The 25,904-nt window shown below is 37.3% G+C and overlaps 1 protein-coding gene and 1 long non-coding RNA gene across 2 annotated transcripts; both read right to left on the reverse strand.

Annotated features, from left to right (window-relative positions):
- Positions 1 to 471: 471 nt before the first annotated feature.
- On the reverse strand, positions 472 to 2,049 carry LOC149819191 (uncharacterized). The gene has a single exon (XM_089984729.1). It carries the CDS (start codon positions 1,981 to 1,983, stop codon positions 661 to 663), a length of 1,323 nt encoding a protein of 440 aa, XP_089840855.1. The 5' UTR covers positions 1,984 to 2,049; the 3' UTR covers positions 472 to 660.
- Positions 2,050 to 4,075: 2,026 nt separating this feature from the next.
- Positions 4,076 to 23,707, reverse strand: LOC149819192 (uncharacterized). Its single transcript, XR_016427294.1, has 3 exons — positions 23,151 to 23,707; positions 7,131 to 7,229; positions 4,076 to 7,033 (listed from the first exon to the last, which is right to left on the reverse strand). It is a non-coding gene; the product is annotated as an uncharacterized LOC149819192 (long non-coding RNA).
- Positions 23,708 to 25,904: the final 2,197 nt, after the last annotated feature.

Here is a 25,904-nt window from a genome sequence, read left to right on the forward strand (position 1 = left end):
AATCATGGATAGGCAGCATAATCCCATATACAGCACTTACGTCATAATGCACTGCTTGCAGATATACTATACTCAAAACTCAAAAGGCTGCATAAACCCATATACATCACTTGCGTCATCCTGCACTGCTTGCAGATATACTATACTTAAACAGCCTTTTATGTATGTATCAACCTCCTATACAATGAAAACTGCACACCACATTAAAAAAATCCCAATAATTCAACCATACAGAACTCTTCCAGCCACTAAAATTAATAACCAAGTTGCACCATCGCAAGAATGAAAACATATAAACCAATTCAGTATAACCAGCCACTAAAATTAATAACCAAGTTGCACCATCTCAATAATACAAATGTATAAACCAATTCAGTATAACCAGCGCAGCAGTAAAAAAATACTAACTATGATAAAGGATGCCTTAAAAGCATAGCAAGATATGGAAAAACGTAGGAAAAAAAGGAATCTTCAGCATATGAATCAAGTCATATTCAAGAACAGAGTTTGATTATGCATAGAACAACCAGCAGAATATATAAAAAGCCAACACACAAACAACAAAAAGTGAGCATCCGTGTGCCACCAATCACCTCAACAGAAAGATTTCCAACCTTAAGAATCTATCCTGAATGATCCACAGGATCTCGGCCAACAAGATCACGGATTAGCTGCCTTGAATGCTTCAAACGCAACCTTAGCCCTTTTAAAAGCAAGCTCTAAGCGTTCCAGATTAACCTCTAACATCTTACATTCCAATTTCCTCTGTTTGACTTCAAGTTCCTTCACTTTAGAATGGTCTGCGGCCCTGATCCACTTCCCAATCACTTCATCAAGACCCAAGAACGGGCTCCCTATTTCCTCTGACAGTCTCGCCAATCTTGTGCCACCGGCATTGGCCACAGAATTATTCAAAATTCCTACATGATTCTCATCATTTGGTATAGAAGCATCAGATTCTTCCGGCTTCTGCTCTGGAGCCTTAACTTCGCTTTTGGAAGATTTCGATCCTCTGCCACCATCCTCAGCTTTCTTAGGAGTCTCACCACCACTCTTCTGGGAACGAGACTTCTGACCAGATGCTTCCTTCGTTGCCTTCTCTTGGCCATCTTCCCCTTTCGCTCCCTTAGCCTTCTCCCCCCAGATTTCCTTTGAGATCAAGAAGGCCTCTTCTTCGTGCGACGTCTTCAAGGATGGTGGTTTCCCTTCTTTCTTCTCCTTGGTGACATTGATCTCATACTTCTTCCTCAGTCTCCGAACCTTGTCCGAGAGCTGGGTCTTGTTGAACTTCCCCATCTTCTTCTTCGAGAACTCAAAGAAACCGTGCATGTCAGTCACAGCCCCCGGCCCCTTCTTCGAGTAATCCAGAAGCGCCTTAAGGAGCTCGGTCTCGTCTTCGTCCTCCCAAACCCTCTGAAACGGCTTCTTATGATCCTGCTGGGTCTTGCCGCCACTGGGCTTCTTCTCTGGTTTCGCTTCACTGTCCGCCTTCAAATCCTCCACCTTCATCTCCTCATCCTCATCCTCGCTCTCTTCCTTCTTCTTCTTCTTCTTCCTCCTGCTGTCCTCCGCAGGGGAGTCGTCTGCCGGACGCTTCAACTTCGCCTGCTCAGCTGCGGAGGGTTTCGGCGTCTTACCGTCCATCGGCTTGGAATTTAAGGGTTTGGGTAAGATAGGCCCAGATGATGCGGCTTTCGACTGTGAGGCCTTCTTCGACCCGGTGGGTTCCTGGGGCGCCTTCGCTGGTTGAGGCTCGTCGCCCGAGGAATCTTCCTCCTCTTCCGACGAGAAGGATTGAGATGGAGCAGCAGCTGTCACTTTGCCGCTGCGGCAAGCGTTTGAGGACCGACTTGGCGTTGGAGACGATGCCGTCGAAACCTTCTTTCGCTCTTCTTCTTCCTCTTCCTCCTCCTCCTCCTCCTCCTCTTCTTCTTCTTCTTCACCAGAAGAAGAAGCGCTCGAGTCGTCGTCTTCAAGAGGCATTCTTTTGTTGCTAGGGTTCACTTCGAAGAGAGAATTGCAGATTTAGGGTTTTAAGAGAGAGAGAGAGAGAGACCTGCTCTTGGGTGGGACACTCGTTTTATAGAAAAAAAGACCAGGTGGGGTAAGTTAACTTCAAATTCAAAATTCAAACCCAAAAATTTAGATTCGATAATGAACCCGATCCGAAACTATATTTTTACATAGAATCTCTTGGATCCAAGGAGCTAATTGGGTAGCGATATCAGCACTTCTCAATCCCAAACCCCAGGACAAGGCTCAATCTAAAGAGGCCTCTCTCTATAGTGTGTAATGAATTAATTGCGCCGAAACAATGCGATGACAAGATTTTGAAAAATGGGCCATCATTACCAATTGAACCCCAAACCCATAAAGCATCCCTCCAACGGACAAGGACCAACGCTACGTATTTGAATGATTTAGTTTTCACATACACCTTTTCTCTCTGTATTATAAAATTTCAAATGTATTAATTATACGAGATTTTTCCAATAAAAACATGCAAAAAAAATTTGATAATCCCACAGGAAATTCAAAGCCAATGGACACCCGTTTTAAACTTTTGTCGGTATGTCATATATGGTTCTACTTATGCTAGGTTAGGTCACATCATTTGATGAATGCACACAACCTTAATGAGTGGTAGGTATGTTCCGGTGATCGAACCGAGTACTTAAAAAAATACTTGGGTCATATAAAACACAGAATATTACTCTGCACAACGATTTTCTATGTAAAATACAAAGAATCCTTGTATGATGAAGAAACAGAAAATCGCTGAAAGCATAGTGATTTTCCGTGTTGTGTGTGGCAGAGGTTCCCAGTTCCACCATATGAGCACAAGAGGTGTAAATGGGGTTAAAGAGTAGGGATGGCAGTGGACCGGGGCGAGGGCCGCCCTTCTCAAAATCCTGCCCTCCATCCCCGTTTCATGTCTTTCATCCCCGGTCCAAACGGAGCAAGGCGGGGCAGGGCTCCGTTTTCCCTCTATCCATTGCCATCCTTAAAGAAGGATTGGGGACGAGGCGGGGAGGGGAGGGGCAAGGCAGGGATCAGGACGGGGCGGGATGGAGGAAAAGCGTAAGCCCATGAAGCCCATCCCCACACAAGTTTTTATTTTAACCTCCATCCCCGTTTCATGTCCTCCATCCTCGGTCCAAACGGGGCGAGGTGGGGCGGGGCCCGTTTCCCTCGGTCCACTGCCGTCCCTATTAAAGAGTCGGTTTGACAGCATGAGATGAACCTATGAACCCAGTAACAAGACCCATAGGCATTTTGGCAGCACCCACCTAGGATGCAATTGCCAGTTTGTATGACTTGGGAGGTCCAGAATGTAGTTCCAGCATGCATCAAGAATTACTAGCCTGCCATCAACACTACACCAAGATTAGCCAACATGGCAACTGTGTTGAGCAGCGGCAGACACAGCAGACACCACGGCTCACTGACCAGGGTGTTAAGAGAAGGACCTAGTGCTGCATCATTGATAAAGAAGATTGATAAAACAAAATCTTCAAGCCTACAAGTCATGCTCAGATATTGCACGCGTGGACCATCTGATACATTTACCAAAAGGCAGCTAGTTCGTATATCTATGATGATGCTAAAACATGGCTCGTGAGGATTGACAAACAATGACTTTCAAATTTCAAAATCAACAATCCAAGTCATGAGCAGATCCAACAAACATGAGTGCAGCCCTCAGATCGTATATCATCACTAAAAGAGTGGTCACAATGAACAGCAGGTGGACAATATCTCAAAAATTTGTGCATCGGAATGAGCAAATATCCCCCATTTAGTTATACTAATTGCAAACCTTCACTAAAACTTGGATGTCATTGCGTTAAAGATAAAGAAAACATGGTCTTGAAAGTCTCTGCATCACTTCCTGATCCATATCATAATCCTTCTAATCAGTGGAAGTATGATAGCCTAGATTCTGTTTCCACGGTTCTCATGGAAATAAAATGAACAATGTATTCTAAAATCCAAATGCCTGTGCCTAATCATGTTTGCACTGATCATTGATCAATGGCCTCACATGATCAGTGCACCATCTAAACTCCAGAGATTTAATGAATTAGTATTGCATGAAGAGCATCAAGTACCTCCCTAGGGTCCAGTAGGCACTCTCCTAACGCTTTAATACCTCTTAGTTTGTAGTCTGCTGCATATCTCAGATCTTGAGGGAAACATAACTAATTCATTTACACAGACAATCATGAAAAAGAAAAAAGGAAGAAAAAATTTCTAACCAAATTACATAAGACACCATTGCCAATTTCAAATGGGAGGAGCTCACAAAATAGATGGCAAGGACGCTTTCTTTTATGATTGATATTGAATGTAGAGACCGTACTAGGAACAAAATTGGCACTTTGAAAAGAAGGCCAGATTAGAAACATGCAACTGAATTAGCTGCAGAAGTTGAGCTTCTTCATCACCTTTGCATAGGCTGCATGAACGATGGCAGGTTTTCTGAGTCTGCATTTAGCTTTCTTGGACTGCATTGAAAAATAGCATATGGTTAAAAGCAATGTGCAATTTAATGTTCATCAACAGAAAAACACTAACAAGGACTCGTAATTTCCACAAACAAATGATCAAGCAAAAGGCCAATTGTAAATCAAAACAGACACCAAAAAATATTTCATACCGGGTCAAAGCAAGTTCTAAACTGAAACTGACATTAACAACTTCACCAAAAACAGCTTAGAATTCCAAATAGTTCCAAAGTACCATGGAGTGCCTTGTGTTATACTGAATATTAAATGATTAGTTATTACACCTTTACTGTTGCAACATAAAGCAACAGCATCATGTCTACAGTTTGTTAGGGTCAACAAAAATAGGGAAGAAAAGAAGCAGAAAGAACTTGTACACTTAAAAGCTGTAGCCATCAACAACTTGCATCACCCTCAACCCCCAACATACTTCAAAATTAAAGTGTACTGCCTTATCTAGGTTATCATAATGAAGGATTTTTTTATACTCATTAGAAGCACAATTGCCTTGTCAAATAAGGCTCCCTGGTCTTGGAAAAGTACATAAAGTAATATAAATTTATAGCAACATCTTTAGTGGGGTCAACTAATATATGGCATTATCACAGAATTGATCATTTTCAAGGGCAAACAAAGGTCTATGCCATCACAAATTTACATGAACAAATCAAGAGAAATTTACTTGTTAAACTTTCCAGGGGCACATGCAATCAGCACCTCATAATGGAGATTGGCTCATAATAAGATTTCTTTCTTTCTAGCAAAATTCTGAATAACATATCAACCAGATATTCAACTTTTTCTTCTTCCATTTCTAATTATCTAGCCATAAGAAGAAAATTTGAAGATTCTGACCCCACAAAGATGAGTTCTTATAAACATGGAAAGCACATCATGTACACATTCTCAAATGATTACCCACTCTGAGCTTGTATCCAAGGCGGATCCATGAGAAACTAGATCATCTAGAAAAGAAACATTTATAATCATCTAAGTTCTCTTTATTCCATTGTAGAGTGTGGTGTCCTCTCCAGCAGCACACTCAGTTTTCTATTTTGCAAGGCCTCCTTTCATGGCCTTGTTGATAGTTGATACCAATGTTGCCTATTCTCTTCCTATTTTCCCGATTCTTTGACATAGGAGAACTCCTATCCATTTCAATATCTTCCTCATAGTACATAACTGTTCCCATTGCTCCTTTGGGTCAAAAGAATATGAAATACGCACTAATATTTTCTAGTATGATACATGGACCCATGCTTGTACAAGACTGCGAGAACTTTTCATGTCACATACCATCTTAAGACAGGTGGATTGAACACGCTATCCACTTTAACATGACCATCCAAAACTACATCAAACAGCTTCAGCCCTTTCAGTCCGTGAGACCTTCTTATAGCAATCCATAAAATCCAAATTCAAATAGTAAAGTTTTATAGACAAAACTGTTAAATTGACAATTTATTCCAAACACAGATGCCACTGTAATTAATATTGTTGCATGCCATTGCAAAAGATTTTATCATGCTTAACGAAAATTCTGGACTTCAGTCATTCCTATGTAACATGGGAACCTGAGGGCTCCCATATCTGTGTCAATGCAAGCATGGGTACTGGCACGTCTGGGTACAGATCAGACCAATTTTGAACATGGACCAAACACATTTTTCTATTTTATAAGCTATCAATGTTTGATCTCAAACATGTAGGGTTATTTTCATCCATTTTAAGGTGCATAAAGGGTCACCCGTACCTATGTGACAGAGAATTTCATTTTCTTACCTTGAAATTTATATGCCACATCTTTCCTCAAGATAGGGTTTAAGAAATAAATCACCTAAATAGTAGAAATTTCTCCATTATATCATAAGAGGATGGGCTAAGACATCAAACATGCTTTAGTAGTACCATCTGCATTGAATTCCAGTGCAGCTCTCATGAAGAATTTTTGTATATATTTAACATGCATGATTAGACGTCTGTAATTGTGTCCATCCTTGATTGTTGTGAATAATTCATTTCAGGCAAGAAAGTTTGAACACTGTCAGGTTACACATCCATGGTGATAACAAAATTGGAACATTCTCAAAATTAAATGAGTGATTAAAAACTTGGCGACTGTTTGCGCCGTGAAAAATTAAAGACATTCCAGCATAAACATGAATTTGTTTATAGACTAGTCATCTAATAACCAGCTAATGTTTATCCTGTGATCTATCATTCAGGCATAAATAATAAAGTTCCAGATTAAGAATTCTTACCTGGCAGGTAAATCCCAAAAATTTGGAAATTCCCCTAAACAGTCTTTCACTTCTATCCTTTGCTTCTTCTGAGCAGTTAGACATGTTGAAAAGTTAATCCTTTTCTTCAGTGGAGTAACAACATTGCTCAAAATCACTAGCCAATGAACATCAAGATAATGAATACAACACATAATTACCTTTAGATGAGCATTATGACTTTTCCCCTCCTTCCACCGACAAATTTCCCCATCATTTGTTGTTCTAAATCTGAATTTAAAAGACCTTAAAAAGGAAAAACAAGGTAAAACATCACCACCAAATCAAACATCAAATTTCTATCACAAAAAAGGATAATTCAACCAAGACAAAGTATACATACGAGGTAGGCTTTCATCTTGATTTTCTTCAGCTTGGATGTAACAGGAGTGACCTTTGTCCTCTTCCTTTCTTTAGATGAGAAATCCCTCACCTGATTTGCCTGAAAGCTCAATATTAGGAAAGGAGAAATTTTCTTAACATCAAAATCTGTAGAAATCCCAACTAAAATTTTCCTGAAAAGGCTAAACAAATTTCTTTTTGGAGAATGGCAAAACAAATCTAAAAGTAATAAGTAACCATGCCTGATTTAAGCAAATAATGAAGCATGGCTCAAAATGATGATACAATTTAAACAAGAATATGAACACAATGTACTAAAATGTCAAGGAAAAAAAGATGCAAACTGGCATGATGCTTAATTTACCCAGATTCAAGCAAAGACCTGCGCTTTGATACATCAAATTAACAGGTTGAACACGGCAAACATATGGTAGAAAATTAGCCTCTCAATCAAGAGATATCGGGATTATCCTACCATTGTCAAGAAAAAAACAAAACAAATCTTTACCTATTTAAGACTAAAAAAGGTCAGCAACAATGGGAGATGAAGTGAATGTGCAAACTGTTTCAAAAACATATAACCTAATTTAACAAAATCATAGCAAATAAGATTGATATTCATGATGTTTGTATCATTGCTAGATAATACCACATAAGACATCATGACGGCTGCTGCATGTTCAAACATATCTTTCTTATTTGTTCATGTTTTCCTCAACTAGATAAATGTCTGTCGCACTAAAAAGATGAATAACAAAGAAGACGTGCAAGGTGAAAACTGCTGGTAAGAAGCCTTCCCTTCTAAGCCAAAGAAAGTGGATTAAAAAAAGATTGTAGCTATGCCAAACATCCTATGCTGGCATGGTGCTTCTCAGGAAGAATAAATCTGATGGTGCACTGTGTCCATGACCACTCCATACTTAACTCAAATCTAACATGCTTTGATTCGCATACTGTAATTGGACACTGTTGTCCCCCAAGGACTGGGCCATAGACACCTGAATGCAAGAAAAATTGCTCAATTGACTAAATTGCATGCCAACAAGCACATGAATAGTGACACTATGGACAATTAGACACTAAATTCAAACGTCACCTATGTCTCCTTTACCAGCTTCTTCAAGCTTGGAATCAGGATAGTGACCTTAGCTCAAGCATGAGCTATGAAGTTTGTAAATAAAAAAACCCAACTTGAGGCGCAACATGACTTGGGTTAGCACCAATTCACTAGTAAAATACATATAAAGTTTGATGTATAATGTTATATAAATGGATATTATAATGTATAAACTAATGTTGTACGTATCATACGATGTATCATAACTATTTAGAATATCGATATGATACGCACTCGTATTGTGATACGAGCTATGTCACATGGGTATGGGTACGGTGCGGGTAAGGAGGGTACGATACAGAATTTTTCAAAAATGTGGGTACAGGGACACGGCTATATATATAATTATATATAGTGTGGTACCAATGTAAGATCCATATAGTAGTTTATAGATCCAATGCAGTTTTTAGTAAAAAAATACAGTTTTTAATAAAAAACTAATTTATTGATGTTTTTAATAAAAAATATTTTTATTGATGTTTTTAATAAATGTGAGGAGCAGACTGATATTTTTGATAAAAAAAAGGGTTAACTGATATTTTCAATAAAAAAGGTAAAAAAGGTATAATATTAAAAAAATAAAAAGAAACATGGGTATAAAAAAAAAGAGGGAGAGGGGGGCATTAAGGGATGGTAGTGGACCGGGGCAGGGGCGAGCGACAAGGTCTCCACCCCCGACCCATCTCAAAATTTTGACCTCCATCCCCGCACGGGTTTTGATTTTAACCTTCATCCCTTGTTCATTCCATGTTTCATGTCCCCTATCCCCGGTCCAAACAGGGTGAGACAGGACGGGGACCCGTTTCCTCGGTCCTTCTGCTGATGCCGCCGTTAGAGGAAGGAGAAGCGATAAATGGGAGCTTGCGTGATTCATTAGAAGAAGGAGAAAAATGAGGGATGAGAGATTCAAGAAAGGATTTTCTGTTAGTGTTAGAAATATATATAGAATTTTATAAGATGTATAAGGGTATAATAGTAATTTTCTTAAAGGAGATCAGGATGGGGCAGGGGCAAGAGTAAGTCCATCCCCGCACGGGTTTTTATTTTAACCTCCACTTTCGGTTCATTCCCAGTTTCATGTCCTCTATCCCCGGTCCAAACGGAGTGAGGCAGGGAGGGGCCCCATTTCCCCCCGGTCCAATGTCATCCCTAGGGGCATCTCTCTCTCTCTCTCTCTCTCTCTCTCTCTCTCTCTCTCTCTCTCTCTCTGCGGGTCTGAAACCGAAGAAGAAGAAGGAAGAGAGGAGACCGAAGGAGGAGCAAAAGAAAAAGGCGGAAGAGGTACACACCTTCTTTCTTTCTCTTTCCTCCTCTTCTTCTTTTCTCTCTCACCTTCTTCTTCCTTCTTTCTTTCTCTTTCCTCTTATTCTTCTCTCTCTCGACGAGATAGAGAGAGAAAGGAGGGAAACGAGATGGGGAAGATGAGAGCACGAGAGAGGGAGACAAAGAGGGGGAGCGAGGCTCCAAGGGAATTAGGGCACGGGGAGAGAGCCAAGAGAGAGAGGGTTTTCATCAAGCGAGGTTAAAAAAGACCTGAACAATCGGGTCTTCGTTGGACCTGACCCAGCATAGTGCAGGACCCGGCGTACCTACACTACGCCTAGTGGTGGTACCCATGTCAACACGGGTATGGCACCATTTTAGGTGTGTCTATGTTACTTAGGATACGAGTGTGTATTGTAGTTGTATCGTATATATTATCCAATACAAAGTTAGCACTATTAAAAAATGACCAAATCGTAATTTTCCAGTTTTAGGTTTTAAAGACCTCTTGAGGGTTGACTACCTCATTTGTGTAGAAGTCATTGTTAAAATGTAACATATATATAATAATAATAATATGATATATTATTATTATATATAATAATTTTATTTTATTATTTTTATTTTCTTTATTTCTTCTTTTTAGTATCTAGTTCATTTTGAACTAGATTAATAAACTAGTCAAGTTCCTAGTTGGAACTTGACCAAGTTATAGTCATTGGACCCTATTCCAAGGGCTCTAATTAGAGTCGTTGGACTAGGGTTTAACGACTCTATGTGAGCTCTCCCTCCTCTCTTCCATTCTTTATAAATAGGGGTGATCCCCTTACACAAATATACCAATGTTTCTTAAGCATTTTTGTGATAAATAATGATTTATTTATTTTATTTGTGTTCTTCCATTTATACCCTTTTATGGGTTTTGTTTGAAGTGTCTTTAATAGACATTCTTTAAGAGATTCGTGTGCTCTATGGAAGACCACTATTTCATTACATGGTATCAGAGCTGTGGAGATCCTAGATCTTGAAGAACTTATGCCTCGCTTGCAAAAGGTGTTTTATCATCTTGTTCCTGACTCAAGAAGATTCTTTTGAAGAAAGGAGGCAATTGAAGAAATTTTTGCTAAAAGAATTTGTATTGTCATCCTCTCTCTTATCCTTCTCTCTCTTCTTTTCTATTTTCTCTTCTCTCATCTATTCTTTTTTTTTTGCCTACCCTTGTAAAAGATGGATGACAATGATAAGATCACCATCATACCCATGAAACTAAATGATACTAATTATGTAATGTGTGCTTTGATTACGAAGCACCACATTTGGGGAAAAGGGTTATGGGGTATAGCGGATGGTTCTGATTCAGAACCTAAACTAACTCTCACTAAAATGGAGGGTGACAAAAAAGTTCCTCTAAATGAAGGAGAGAAGAGTAAGGCTTTGGCTACTTATGAGAAGAAATGTAAAAAGTGTAGGATTGGGCACGCAAAAATTATGTCATGGCTAATGAATAGCGTAAACATTAAGAAATGCTCTAGTCTTGCTAAGTTTGAACATGCTGATAAGGCTTGAGAATACCTTAAAAATATGTATTTCTTAAATATATTGCACATGTGTGCAATTTACAAGACAAAGTTCGGACAATAACTCAAAAAGACAAAAATATTTGAGAATATTATAATAAGTTGTCCGAACTTTGAAAAAAATTGGCTCTTCTTGAGCCCAAATGACATTGTGCCGAAGATATCGAGCTTTCGCCAAAAGTAACTCGATATGAAACATTTCTATCAATTCGTGAATGGTTTGAGGTCGGAGTTTGAATCCACCAAATCGGCCCTTTTACATCGTGGACAAATTCCTTCTATAGTTGATATTATCGAAGAACTCACTATGGAGGAAAATAGACTGAGAAAAAATACTCCAAAAGTTGATGACGACTCCGTTCTAGCTGTGTCTAAACTGGAAAATCATACACGCACTTACAAGCCGCCTCATTTTGGTAGACAAAATAGTGATTTTGACAAAAGAAGTCATTTGTCACGATTGTCAAGAACCAGGGCACTATAGGCCTCAATGTCCCAAGTTAAAGAGAAAATAAGAAAAAAGAGTTGCATCCGTTGAATCTGTATCTATGGCTCAATTGATGGAAATCCTTCAACCACTTCTCAAAAGGGCAGCATCATCAACTGAAGCTTGAACTGGAGCGGTTGTTGAATCTTTTTCCGATTCAGGTAACTTTTCTTGGCTTTTAGGCTCTGGTAATTCTTTCAACGTGACCCCGAATGTCAATAGCCTATATGAATGTCTTAAAAATAACTCAAGGTTTTTACAGTTGATGGTACATCTCTTGAAATAAAAGGAGTAATATGTTTTGAAAATCCCAGAAGTTAGATATATTTCTAAACTAAATCTTAATCTTTTATCTGTCAAATATCTGACTATGGGTGTAATATTGCCTTTTCTTCTCATGGTTGTTTGGTACAGGATCGTCAGTTAGGGAAGCTGATTGGGAAAGGCCATAGAGAATGAGGATTCTATTACATGGACTTTTTGGAATTGCCCAAGAAAGCATTTTGCTATAATGTTCAGAAAGTAGAATTAGATTTATGACACAAAAGACTTGGCCATCCTCACATGTCTAAAATTCAACATTTCCAAGTTTGAAAAAAAATTATACTTTTGGAAGTTTTTCTTATGAAGACTGCATTCTTGGCAAAATGAAAAGATTATTGTTTCATAGTAGAACTTTTGTTTCTTATAGACCACTTAGTTAATACATTCGGATGTTTGGGGTCCTGCACCAATCATTTCTAAGGGTGGGTATGCATATTATGTCATTTTTGTTGATAACTTTTCTAGACATACTTGGATTTATTGTCTTAAACATAAATCTGAAGTTTTTGCCCACTTTCAAATATTTCATAAAATGGTTAAAAATAAATTTCAAAATAATATTTTTATTTTTCGCACTGATTCAGGAGGAGAGTTTATATCCAAAGAATTCAAAGACTATCTTAATTTATATGGCATTACACATCAAAGATCGTGTCCACACACTCCACAACAAAATGGCCTAGCCGAACGTAAACATCGACACATTATGGAAACTAGTAGGACCTTGCTAATTGTAAACCAAGTTCAAAAAGGTTTTTGGGCTAAAGTTGTCCTAACTGCTACCTATCTCATTAATCGAATGGCATCTTCCTCATTAAAGAATATAACTTCAATTGAAAAACTTGTCAACTTATCTCCCGATTATTCTAGACTAAGAGTCTTTGGATGCAAATGTTTTGTTTTCACTAACAAAAATGACAAACTCTCTCTTCGTGCAATTTCATGTGCCTTTTTAAGATATGCCGATAATCAAAAAGGCTATAGGTGTTTTGATTTTCAAAATGGAAAATTGTATGTGTTAAGAAATGTATCTTTTCTAGAAAAAGAAAGCTTCTTCGAATTTGAAAAACCCAAGGAAGTCACTGAATATTCTTTAATCTAACTTCAAAATTCAATCTTTAATGTGACTTTGACAATGATCAAAGTCCTATTGATATTGAACATGATGTCGATAATGGAGAGCAAACTCATAGGGATGTTAGTCTCCAATATTCAAGACGTAGAGAGCAAAATCTTCCATGTACATTAGAAAAATACTCTAAAATTCCACCCAGAAAGACGTCTAGAATTTCTAGAGCTCCTGAAAAATTTGTCTTACGAAATTTCTTCACCCACATACAGGGCAGTCATTGCATTAATACAATCATATATTGAACCATCATCCTATTCTCAAGCCAAAAAATCATGTAGAATGGATAGAGGTCATAAAAACAGAACTGGATGCATTGGAAAAGGCTAACACTTGGACTATCCAAGATGTTCCTCCAGGTACAAAATGAAATGAAATGGGGATTTTCGAAACACGAGCTTAGATTAACAAGAGCAAGTGTCAAGAATGACACTAAAGCATAACCCTTAAAAAGGGTATAACAGGAAACAAAATAAAAATAAAAATGTATTCTTTATTGATATGAAAAACCAATTGCTTAAGAAGCATTGGAGTAAAATACAAGAGGGGCTGCACCCCTTTATATACACAGCTGAAAGAGGACTCAATAGAGCTATTGGGCACAGTCTCTATTAAGAGCTGTTGGACTGTGTCAGTCCAACAGCTCTATTGCTAGTCAAGTATGGACAGGACTTGACTAGCAATAGTCATTCTAGTTCAAACTGAACTAGATGACATAAAGACAAAAAATAAAAATAAAGGAAAAAAATTACAGAAAAGAAAGAAATGAAAAATGTATTTATATATATATATAATAATAATATAATATTATTATATATAAATATATGTACAGTTTTACATTTTAACACTCCCCCTCAAACTTACGGTACAATGAGCGAAAGTTTGTCTAAGAGAAAGTGAAATCGGGGAGCAGCGAGAGGCTTTGTAAAGAAGTCTGCTAACTGATATTCTGAAGTGACATATGGCAGATCAATTATCCCGTGTAGATATTCCTCTCTGACGTAGTGACAATCCATTTCGATGTGTTTGGTGCGTTCGTGGAATGTTTTGTTACTGGCAATGTAGATCGCACTTTTGTTGTCACAACACATTTGTGAAGCCTTTGTTGCTTCAACTCCCATGTCAGCAAGCAGTCGTCGGAGCCAAACTACTTCCATGGTCGTGGTTGCCATGGCTCTGTATTCAGCTTCGGTGGATGAGAGAGATACCTTCTGCTGCTTTTTACACCTCCACGAGATTAATGATTCCCCTAAAAAGACACAAAAGCCAGTGGTTGAGTGTCTGTTATTGGGATCACCTCCCCAATCAGCATCAGTATATGCAATTAAATCAAGAGAAGAGGAGGAAGATAAGAAAAGTCCTCGTGAAAGAGAGGACTTGATGTATCTGATAATACGCATGACTGCTCCCATATGAACAGAAGTAGGAGCATGTTGAAATTGACTTGTTGTATGAACAGCATGTGCTATATCTGGTCTGGTAATGGATAGATAGGAAAGTGCCCCGACAAGCTGTCTGTAAGGAGTATGGTCTGCAAGAAGTTCTCCATCATCAATCTTCATTTTAACATTAACAACTTCTGGAGTGTCGACTTTCTTATCATCAGTAATACCAGACCTGAAAACAATATCCAAAGCAAATTTAGTCTGAGATAATAAATATCCTCTAGGAGAATAAGCAACTTCAATGCCTAAAAAATATCTCAACAAGCCCAAATCAGTCATTTCAAAATGAGATTTAAGAAGTGTTTTGATTGTTTCAACTCCCTGTTTATCGCTTCCGGTGATGATCATATCATCCACATAGAGAAGAAGCACAATGATCCCTGCATCAGAATTCTTAATAAACAAAGCAGTGTCAGTTAAACAGAATTGAAAACCAATATCAATCATAACACGACTAAACCTATCATACCAAGCTTTTGGTGCTTGTTTAAGTCCATAAAGAGCTTATTCTAAGCGAAGGACTTTACCCTTAGGAATACTTAGACCAGGAGGGGGTTCCATATATACTTCTTCAACTAGCTTTCTATTTAAAAAAGCATTTTTGACATCCATTTGAAAAATAGACCATTTTTTGATAGAAGCTAAGGCAATTAAGGTTCGGACAGTAGTCATACGAGCCACCGGAGCAAAGGTTTCTTCATAATCAATCCCATATTCTTGGGCATAACCTTTGGCTACTAAACGGGCTTTATATCTTTCAAGAGTACCATCACTCTTGGTTTTAATTTTATAAACCCATCGACATCCTATAGTTTTCTTCCCTGGAGGAAGATCTTGAATATTCCATGTAGAAGCCTTTTCAAGTGCATCTAATTCAGCTTTCATGGCTTCTATCCATTTGATATCATTTTTTGCTTGAAAATATGTGGATGGTTCTTCATATGTGTGAATTAATGCAATAATTGCCCTATATGTGGGTGAGAAAGACTCGTATGATACAAACTTTCCTGGAGGCCTCGAGATTCGGATTGATTGTCTAGTTGGAATGTTAGAATATTTCTCAAGTGCACATAGAGGATTAGACTCTTGTCGCCTGGAATATTGAATACTAGTATCTCTATGAACTTCTTCATTTTCAACATTAAGATCAATAATTCTTTGATCATCATCAAAGTTACAGTCAAGGTCATATTCATTAGATGTTGATGTTAGATCTAGCAAAAAGGAGTACTCAGTGACGTCTTTTAATTTTCTAAAATCAAAGAAGCTTTCCTTTTCAAGAAATGAAACATTTCTAGACACATATAGTTTATTATTTTTGAAGTCAAAACATCTATAACCTTTCTGGTTTTCAGCATATCCTAAAAAGGCACAGGGAATCGCACGAGGGGAAAGTTTATCATTTTTGTCAGTAAATATGAAACATTTGCACCCAAAATATTCTTAGTCTAGAGTAGTCTGGAGAAATGTTCATAAGTTTTTCAATGGGAGTGATATTTTGTAGCGAAGAAGATGGCATCCTATTAATGAGATATGTGGCAGTTAAGGCAGCTTCTGCCCAAAAGTCTTTCGGGACTTGATTTGCTATTAATAAAGTCCTAGTGGTTTTTATAATATGGCAATGTTTTCGTTCTGCCAGTCCATTTTGTTGAGGTGTATAAGGACAAGATCTTTGATGTGTGATGTCATGCAATTTAAGATAATTTTGAAAATCTGTGGATAAGAACTCTCCCCCTGAATCTGTGCGAAAAATAGTAATATCATTTTGAAACTTGTTTTTAACCATATTATGAAAAGTTTGAAAGTATGAAAATACTTCAGACTTATGTTTGAGAAAGTACATCCACGTATGTCGGGAGAAATCATCGACAAAAATAACATAGTAAACAAATCCTCCTTTAGAAATTACTGGTGCAGGACCCCAAACATCCGAGTGTATTAATTCAAGTGGTCTTGAAGAGAAAAAGGTTCTGTTCTGAAATGGTAATCTTTTCATTTTGCCGAGAATACAATCTTTACAATCAAATGATTCAGAGTTACAAAATTTCCCTAGATTTGGAAAATGTTGGATTTTGGCTATATGTGGGTGACCAAGTCTCTTATGCCACAATTCCAACTCTATTTTTTGAATATTATAACAAAAAGCTTTTTTCGGCATTTCCAAAAAATCCATGTAATAGAGTCCTCCTTCTCTATGGCCTTCCCCAATCAGCTTGCCTGACTGGCGATCCTGTACCCAACAACCATGAGAAGAAAAAGAAATATTACACCCATAATCAGAAATTTGAGATACAGATAAAAGATTTAAATTTAATTTGGGAACATGTTTAATTTCTGGAATAAAAAAAAATTGTTTTATAAATTTTTTCAAAATTTCATATTCCTTCTATTTCAAGAGAAGTCCCATCAGCAGTAAAGACCTTTGACACACTTGTTTTATTTTTAACACATTTGGATAGACTTTGATTATTTGGGGTCATATGAAAAGATGCACCAGAGTCAAGAAGCCAAGAAATTTTACCTAGATCAGAAAAAGATGAAGCTGTTGCGCCGGTTGAAGCTTCAGATGAGGAAGAGGCACCTTTGATGAGAGGCTGAAGAATCTCCATTAGTTGGGCCAGGGAAACTGGTGCATCCTGATATTTAGGCTCCGATCCAGCAATTGCAGCTCTTTTTTCTCTCAGCTCCTTAAGTTTGGGACATTGTGGCCTATAGTGTCCCGGTTCATGACAGTGATGACAAATAACTTTCTTCTTATCATAGTCACCATTTTGTCGGTTAAAGTGAGGCCTATATGATCGAACATGATTCCCTGGTCTAGACACGGCTAAAACGGAATCATCTTCAATTTTTAAAGAACCTTTCCGGAGACGATTTTCTTCCATTGTTAACTCTTCAATAGTTTCAACAATAGAAGGAATTTTTCCCCGGTGAAGTAGGGCCGATTTAGTGGTTTCAAATTCTGGCCTTAATCCAGTGATAAACTGGTAAAAAAGTTCGGCATCGAGTTGTTTCTGACGAAGCTCGATGTCTTCGGCACAATGCCACTTTGGTTCTAAAAGGGAAAGTTCTTCCCAAAGTTCGGACAACCCATTGTAATATTCACGAATAGTTTTGTCTCCTTGTGTCATCATTCGAACTTTTTCTTGGAGGTTGCACACGTGTGCAATATCTTTAAGGGAATACATATTCTTAAGGTATTCCCATGCCTTATCGGCATGATCAAATTTGGCAAGACTTGAGCATTTTTTAATGTCAACGCTATTGATAAGCCATGACATTATCTTCGCATGAGATATTCTCCATTCTTTCCATTTCTTCTCGTATGAGGCAATAGCCTTGATTTTCTCTTCTTCCGATAGACGGACCTCTTTATCTCCCTCCTTTTTAGTAAGAGATAGCTTAGGTTCTGAATCGGAACCATTCACAATCCCCCATAAGCCTTTTCCCCATATATGGTGCTTCATGATTGAAGCCCATGTTACATAGTTCGTATCGCTTAGTTTCATAGGCATGATGGTGACTTTATCATTGTCATTCATCGATTACAAGGAGAGAAAGAATAGGGATAGAAGAGAAACAAGAAGGAAAATGAAAAAGAAAGAAAAAAAAACAATACAACAAGATGTGAAATCTTCTCCAATGAATTGATAAAACACTTCTCTTCAAGTGGCGAACATTTTTGCAAACGGGCATGGAAACCGAGGCAGCTTTTCCTCAAGATTTAGTACTTCCGCGGCTCTGATACCATGAAATGAAATGGGGATTTTCGAAACACGAGCTTAGATTAACAAGAGCAAGTGTCAAGAATGACACTAAAGCATAACCCTTAAAAAGGGTATAACTGAAAACAAAATAAAAATAAAAATGTATTCTTTATTGATATGAAAAACCAATTGCTTAAGAAGCATTGGAGTAAAATACAAGAGGGGCTGCACCCCTTTATATACACAGCTAAAAGAGGACTCAATAGAGCTGTTGGGCACAGTCCAACAGCTCTATTAAGAGTTGTTGGACTGTGTCAGTCCAACAGCTCTATTGCTAGTCAAGTATTGACTAGCAATAGTCATTCTAGTTCAAACTGAACTAGATGACATAAAGACAAAAAATAAAAATAAAGGAAAAAAATTACAGAAAAGAAAGAAATGAAAAATGTATTTATATATATATATATATAATAATATAATATTATTATATATACATATATGTACAGTTTTACATTTTAACACAAAACCTATAGGTCGTCGATGGGTTTACAAAATCAAAACCAAAAGTGATGAAACTCTTGAAAGATATAAAGCTCGTCTAGTGGCAAAAGGATATGCCCAAGAATATGGCATCGATTATAAAGAGACCTTTGCTCATGTAGCTTGTACGACCACTATCAGAACTTTAATAGTTTTGGCTTCCATTAGAAAATGAACTATATTTCAAATGGATGTCAAAAATGCATTTTTAAATGTGAATCTAATTAAAGAAGTATACATGAAAGCCCCGCCTGGTATTAGTATCCCTAAGGGTAAAGTTCTTTATATAGAAAAGGCTTTTTATGGTCTTAAACAGGCTCCAAAAGTCTGGTATGACAGATTTAGTCATGTTATGCATGATATTGGTTTTCAATCTTGTTTGACTGATATTGCTTTGTTTATTAAGAAATCTAATGCAGGCATCATTATCCTCCTTCTCTATGTGAATGATATGATCATCACAGGAGGCGACAAACAGGAAGTTGCAAATATCAAAACTCTTCTTAAAACTCATTTTGAAATTACTGACTTAGGTTTATTAAAATATATTTTAGAAATTGAAGTTGCTTATTCCCCTCATGGGTATTTAATATCTCAATCTAAAATTGATTTTGATATTGTTTTTAGGTCTGGAATTACAGATGATAAGAAAGTGGACACTCTAGAAGTTGTCAACATTAAAATGAGAATTGATGACGGAGAACTTTTTTATTATCCTACTCCTTACAGACAACTTATCGGAGCACTTTCTTATCTTTCCATTACTAGGCTAGATATAGCACATATTGTCCACACAACTAATCAGTTTCAGCATGCTCTCACCTCTGTTCATATGGGAGCGGTTTTGCGTATTATTAGATACTTAAAGTCCTCTCTGTCACGAGGACTCTTCTTGTCTTCTTCATCGTCATTAGATTTAACTGCTTATACTGATGTTGACTGGGGAGATGATCCCAATAATAGGCACTCAATCACTGGTTTTTGTGTTTTCTTAGGTGAATTCTTAATTTTGTAGAGGTGCAAAAAGCAGTAAAAGGTCTCTCTTTCCTCCACCGAAGCTGAATATAGAGTCATGGCGACCACTACAATAGAAGTTGTTTGGCTCAGGCGACTGCTCGCTGACATGGGAGCTGAAGCATCACAAGCTTCAAGAATGTGTTGTAACAACAAGAGTGTGATCTATATTGCAAGCAACCGAACATTTCATGAGTGCACCAAACATATTAAGATTTACTATGTCAGAGAAGAATATTTACATGGAACCATTGACTTGCCATATGTTGCATCAGAATATCAATTAGCGGACTTCTTCACTAAGCCTCTCGATACTCCCAGATTTCACTTCCTCTTAGACAACTTTCGCTCATTGTACTGTAAGTTTGAGGGGGGTGTTAAAATGTAACATATATATATATATATATATTCTTTATTTTTTATATATAATAATTTTTATTTTATTATTTTCATTTTCTTTATTTGTTCTTTTTAGTATCTAGTTGATTTTGAACTAGATTAATAAACTAGTTAAGTTCCTAGTTGGAACTTGACCAAGTTATAGTCGTTGGACCCTAGTCCAATGGCTATAATTAGAGTCGTTGGACTAGGGTCCAACGACTCTATGCTCTCCTCTCTTCCATTCTTTATAAATAAGGGTGATCCCCTTCAACAGATGTACCAATGCTTCTTAAGCATTTTTGTGATATACCCTTTTATGGGTTTTGTTTGAAGTATCTTTAATAGACATTCTTTAAGAGATTTGTGTGCTTTGTGGAAGACCACCATTTCATTACAGCCATTAGACAGGTATTGACACACCTTAGAACTCGTGAGAGTGATTTAAAAGCCGATCCGTGCACAAGGGAGAGGGATTTTGTGGTTTGTTGAAGTGAAAGTGCATTTTCACCATTTTTTTACTCAAGAAAGTGAGTTAAGGTAAAAAATCTTTATTATTAGTAAAATTACAAAGCTACCTTAAAGAAAATTGCCTCAGGGGGCACTGCCCCTACAACCCCCTCGCCAACTTACTGCGAAGTTGGATTTGCAAAAATTAGATATTATATTAAGGTAGAAATCAGGTTCCACACTTCAACAAAGATGACATCAGATGATCTGGCATGGCAATGAGACACTCAAGTAATAAGTGAAAACCGATTGAAAATCGAGTGCAACTATTGCCATAATATTTTTGTTTATGTAATATGAAAGTATGAGTCTTATGGCATGTTTTTAATTGCAAGATATTTAATATTTTGCATTGTTCTTATGAGATATGCATGCAATATTATCTATAATTCTATATTAGTTGATGTTTGATGATGTCTTATGCAGCTCATAGAGACATAAATGCTTCATACATGATTTTATGGATGTATTTTGTGTAATTCATGTGATATGATTTTTTTAGATTTTTGTTAATTTTTCTGATTTTTCTTGATTTTTTTTAATTTTTTGGAAATTTTTATTTAAATTTTATGACATTTTACTATATGATACGATACTGTCTTGATTTGGGCACAACCGATACAGATAACGATACGATAATTACAACCTTGGTATAAACTATAAAGTTTGTAAAATAAGGTGAACTTTTATGTTCAAATCTCTAACAAAAAGTTATTTATGCACTAAAGTTGAACAGTGGCAATTGTAGCCAATCTTTTTTGGACAAGGGCAGAAATAAGTTCATCAATTATATGTATAAAATTGGAAAAATGTGATTTCATCTGAAATTTTACATGTCATTCCTCTCTATCCATTTGTTGACACAACTCACAAGGCTCAAAAGAAAGCTACAGGTGAGAAAAGGAAACCAAATCCATCAAGAGAACTTTTTGCCTCATCAATTAGGACTGATCTACCATAAGAGAATTGTTACCAGATCTAAACCAAGTTGCGCACATAACCGATCAAGATTAAGTTCGACTTGATACAGTTATAAAAAAAAGACCAACCTGACCACACAATGGGTCTGATTCGAGTCAAATTTCATTCAACCTGATATAATTGGAAATCGAGAAGAATGGGATTTGAACAGAAGACTAGGTAGTGCACCCTATTCTAACATGAGCCAAGTGGTCATCTTTTCTAAACAAGAAATATCTGCATTCTCTTCAGATAGGAGTTATATATACTAGCATGATTGATGGCACATGATCTGAACTGAAATCGAGCCCGATCAATACATGATCAAGATCAGGACCAATCCTGATACGACCTGAATCCCACCCATAGGCAGCCCAGAGGTATGCTTAGCAGCCAGTGAGATAGAAAGACAACAATTTCCAGTAAGTGGACTTATTCAAGCTGCATAGGTGAGACTGGATAATGATGGAAATTTCTGTTGGAGGCTAGAAGATTGCTCTTCTTCCTTGCATTAAACATGGCTGTTTGAGACAAGACCTAATACTTTTGTTTACTCTGTTAGAGTGTTTCTCAAGGATTGCAATTAGCATCTTCATGATCTCATCATCAAGGTTGGATGAGCCACACATATTTAAAAGCTTTTCTACATGTTTTTAGTGTTCGAATTTCATAAGGAAATCCCAAAGATTCAATGTGATAAAATTAAGGATTTCCATTAAGACAACGTCCCATTAACAAAGTGCCTTTTTCAAGGGGAGGCATATGGCGGAAAGTCATAGTACTGTGGTGATTAATGAAAGATGAAAGGTGGTGCGGAAGAGGTACGGGCACCCTTTTCAACTACAGATAGATTGCAGAAGGCATATGAACTTATGGTGAAATTGAGAGGATGGGATTGAAGAACAGTTAAAGAAACTGAATTCATGGACTGTACGTTAGTATCTACAACTCTAACAAGGCAATAGTTAAGGTTAAAAAAGAACTTGGATTCTTGTTAAACATTTAAAGACTGAAATTTGCTTCTCAGAACTGCAAGCTTTTCGCCTTGGCATTAGGTCATGTAGGTAAGTTAGTTTGAACAATTTTACAGGCCTTCAATTCACCACTATTCTATATCTCCCAAGAAGATTGTCAAGAGATCACATAGCTATATATCAGAAACCCAGATGCAAAACGAAGAACATAACAATGCAAAGCGCAACAACATTCATTTATTTGAACTACTATAATGAATTCGAAATGAAGGAGGGTAAAAAAATAAAAAAGATAAGAAAATAAAAGCGTACAAAATTTCGCTGGAACACAAATTAATGGGACAAAGAAACTAAAATTGACCTGCATTTGATGAAAACAAATTAAAATGCAGTAGAAATCCAAAAAAGAAAAACAAGCACTCTAAGTTTTCGTGTGATAATAAACACGAAGCTAAAAGAAACCGTGAAAACGCTCGCATCAAAAGGAAACAAAAGCAGAGGCACCTGATTCAATGTAGCTCATTATCAAAACAAGAATCGCAAAGAGAAACAAGATAAGAAATGCAGATGAAGAAGAGCGCACAGCTAAAACATACCATGAAAGGAAACAACGGAGCCCTATACCCTAATTCTCACGGCAGACGCTCCTATCGTCGAGGAATAACGCCGATAGACGATCGGACGATCGATCCCTCGCCGGGAAGAAGGAATCGCTCATGAAGCCTAGTCTGAGAGTGAAAGAAGCTCCGTTGAGGAAGACAATCAGCCGAACGGAACGCAGAAACTACGGGTGATCGGAGTCTCCACCATCTCTGCATCCTTTCTCCCTCCCCCCGAGCGAGCGTTTGAACATCTCTCCGAGTTCTTCGCGGCTTTTAAAGGTTGGGATGGCGTCATTACTCAGTTATTGTAGGGATATATTTGTCTTTACCTGATTAGGGTTTTCCTGCGTACTGGGACTTCGTTTGAAAGCAAGAAAAACCCTCATAGTGAGGAAAAGCAAATTTTGCAAGTTTTGATATGATAATTTTTCCAAAAAAAATCACTTGTTTGGGTAGAGAAAAATAAAATTGAAAATCTTAAAAAAATATCCTTTCGAAAAGCTTTGTTCATGAGGTATATCGAAACCATCACTTTTAAAACCACATCATGCTGGTTCTGTGGTTGATCTTCTCATGGATTACCATAAAACTCGAGAATACATACTTTATGCAGTCAAAACCCTGATTCTAGCCTATACGATAGAGGTACCTACCTTATACGCTTTTCTTTTAGTTGATCTACAACCTTCTTTCACACACCAGAGGAACCTGCGACACCACTTGCAATCATGGAGTCTTCTTACAGGGCATGCGAGAAGAAGAGAGGCGATGAGAGAGAAAGAGAATGGGAAAGGGAATGAGAGAGGAAAAGGGAGAGAATGTCAATATCATGTGTCATCTTCCCTTTCCCATCTTGCCTTGGGATGTGGTTGGGTTTTATTAGGAAACCCAACCCCAATTTGACTCTTGGCCATTTAGCAAAGCCAAGCCCCATTTAAAAAGCTTAAAAAGCGTCTCCTCCCTCATTAAGTGGCTTAGTTAGTTTTTAAAAAAAATGAACCCAACCTATTGTTGTTTTCTATTTCTAATTCTATTCTTTTCAAAATTGATATCTTTGAAAACTTACCTAATTCCCTTTGGAATCCACTTGACCTTGGATTCTATCCACATGGGATGCCCCCCTTCTCAAGGGAGTTTCAATACTTAACCAAACTTACCCCGCCTAGTGGATTTAATTTGATTTAATTCAAAATCTTTTTAATAATATTTCTTAATTGTCTAAATCTAAATTACATATTTAATTTAAACTATATAACTAATATTACTTAATTGGAAACCTAAGCTAATTAAGTCATGTTGGCCATTCTCATAGGTTGGTGTCACCCCTACTATGGGTCCCACATGTCACCTTATGGATTTTGGTGCCGGATCCAGATACAAATTCATTCAATACTCTATTTCAGATCCAAACACAAAACTTAACATAAAATTTTATTTGTTATTTTAATAGAAATATCAAAAAATCCTGAGATGTCACACCATCCTTAAGCTAAACCTAATATACCATTTTGGCACCAGGTCAAGCCCCAAAACATTTTAAATCATATACATAAGGCTATGACACAAAAATACTTTTCATTCATTTCATAATGTATGAGTTTACAAACCACATTTGTACATGACAGAGTACAAAAAACAAAATCAACTCCCAGAAGCAGTCTCAGGTCCAATGTCATAGAAACCATCGAGTTCTCCATGTTTTACCATCTGCCCGACTACAAGTAAAGTGGGATGAGACAACAACATGTCTCAGTATGATCCAACACTCAACACGAATCATAAGACTAACATAACAAGCATTTACGGTTGGAAAGCACATCAAGGCCAAAACTCAAATCCTAACATTAGAAGAGCCAACCCTTCACTAATAGTTGTTGACCTTCAGGTCTAAACCACAAACTGAAACACAGAGAAATCAACCCTTCCAACATAGAAGTTGACTCACAGGCTACACAACACAAGCTGAGAGTCGACCCTCACACACTGTTGTCGACCCTAGATCCCAAATCTCAAATCAAAGGATAAACTTTTAGAAAAATGTCAATGTAGACTTCTAAACTGAAGCCATAAAGGCGACTACAACTTATCCCAATCCAGGGAAAGACAAACCCACAAAGGCTCACTATATCTAATAACATAAACCAATTGCCATAAGTTCACAACTATAGCATAACATATATCTATGCATTATATTCTCGTGGATAAGGCAACCTGAGCTAATGCTTCACATATCATACCATCATGGTACCAACATCTTGCCCAACACACAATTACTGTCATGAACAGACATCATACCTTCTAGGTACTGACACCCACTGTCAAAGCTCAAAGTACTCCTCTAATATGAACTACTAGAACAAAACGTTTAAAGTCCACCTACACATAAATACGAACAACAAACACCACACAGTACCATCTTGATACTTGGGTTTGGGCTAAGACGCCACACACATAATGACAATCAACATAGAGGCCAACTCAAGGTACCCACTTTGTACCACGGTTCAATATCCAACACAGATTATATATATACGGGTCAACACTTGACAACACAAGCTCATGCTCATCAATACCAATAGTTCATCATGCATCATATGTAAACAACGCTCTCTTGCATAAACCGAGTTCTTCTTATTCTAACACATCTTAAATCAGTTCCACCTATTTCAAAACCACATATCTTAGCAAGGATTAATCTCACTGTCTATCTACACCTCATTTTTGGGCTGGTTCCATTGGATCTCTAGC

Source organism: Nuphar pumila, chromosome 13 (genome assembly GCF_984573655.1).
Source record: "Nuphar pumila chromosome 13, dmNupPumi1.hap1.1, whole genome shotgun sequence".
Lineage (NCBI taxonomy): Eukaryota > Viridiplantae > Streptophyta > Magnoliopsida > Nymphaeales > Nymphaeaceae > Nuphar > Nuphar pumila.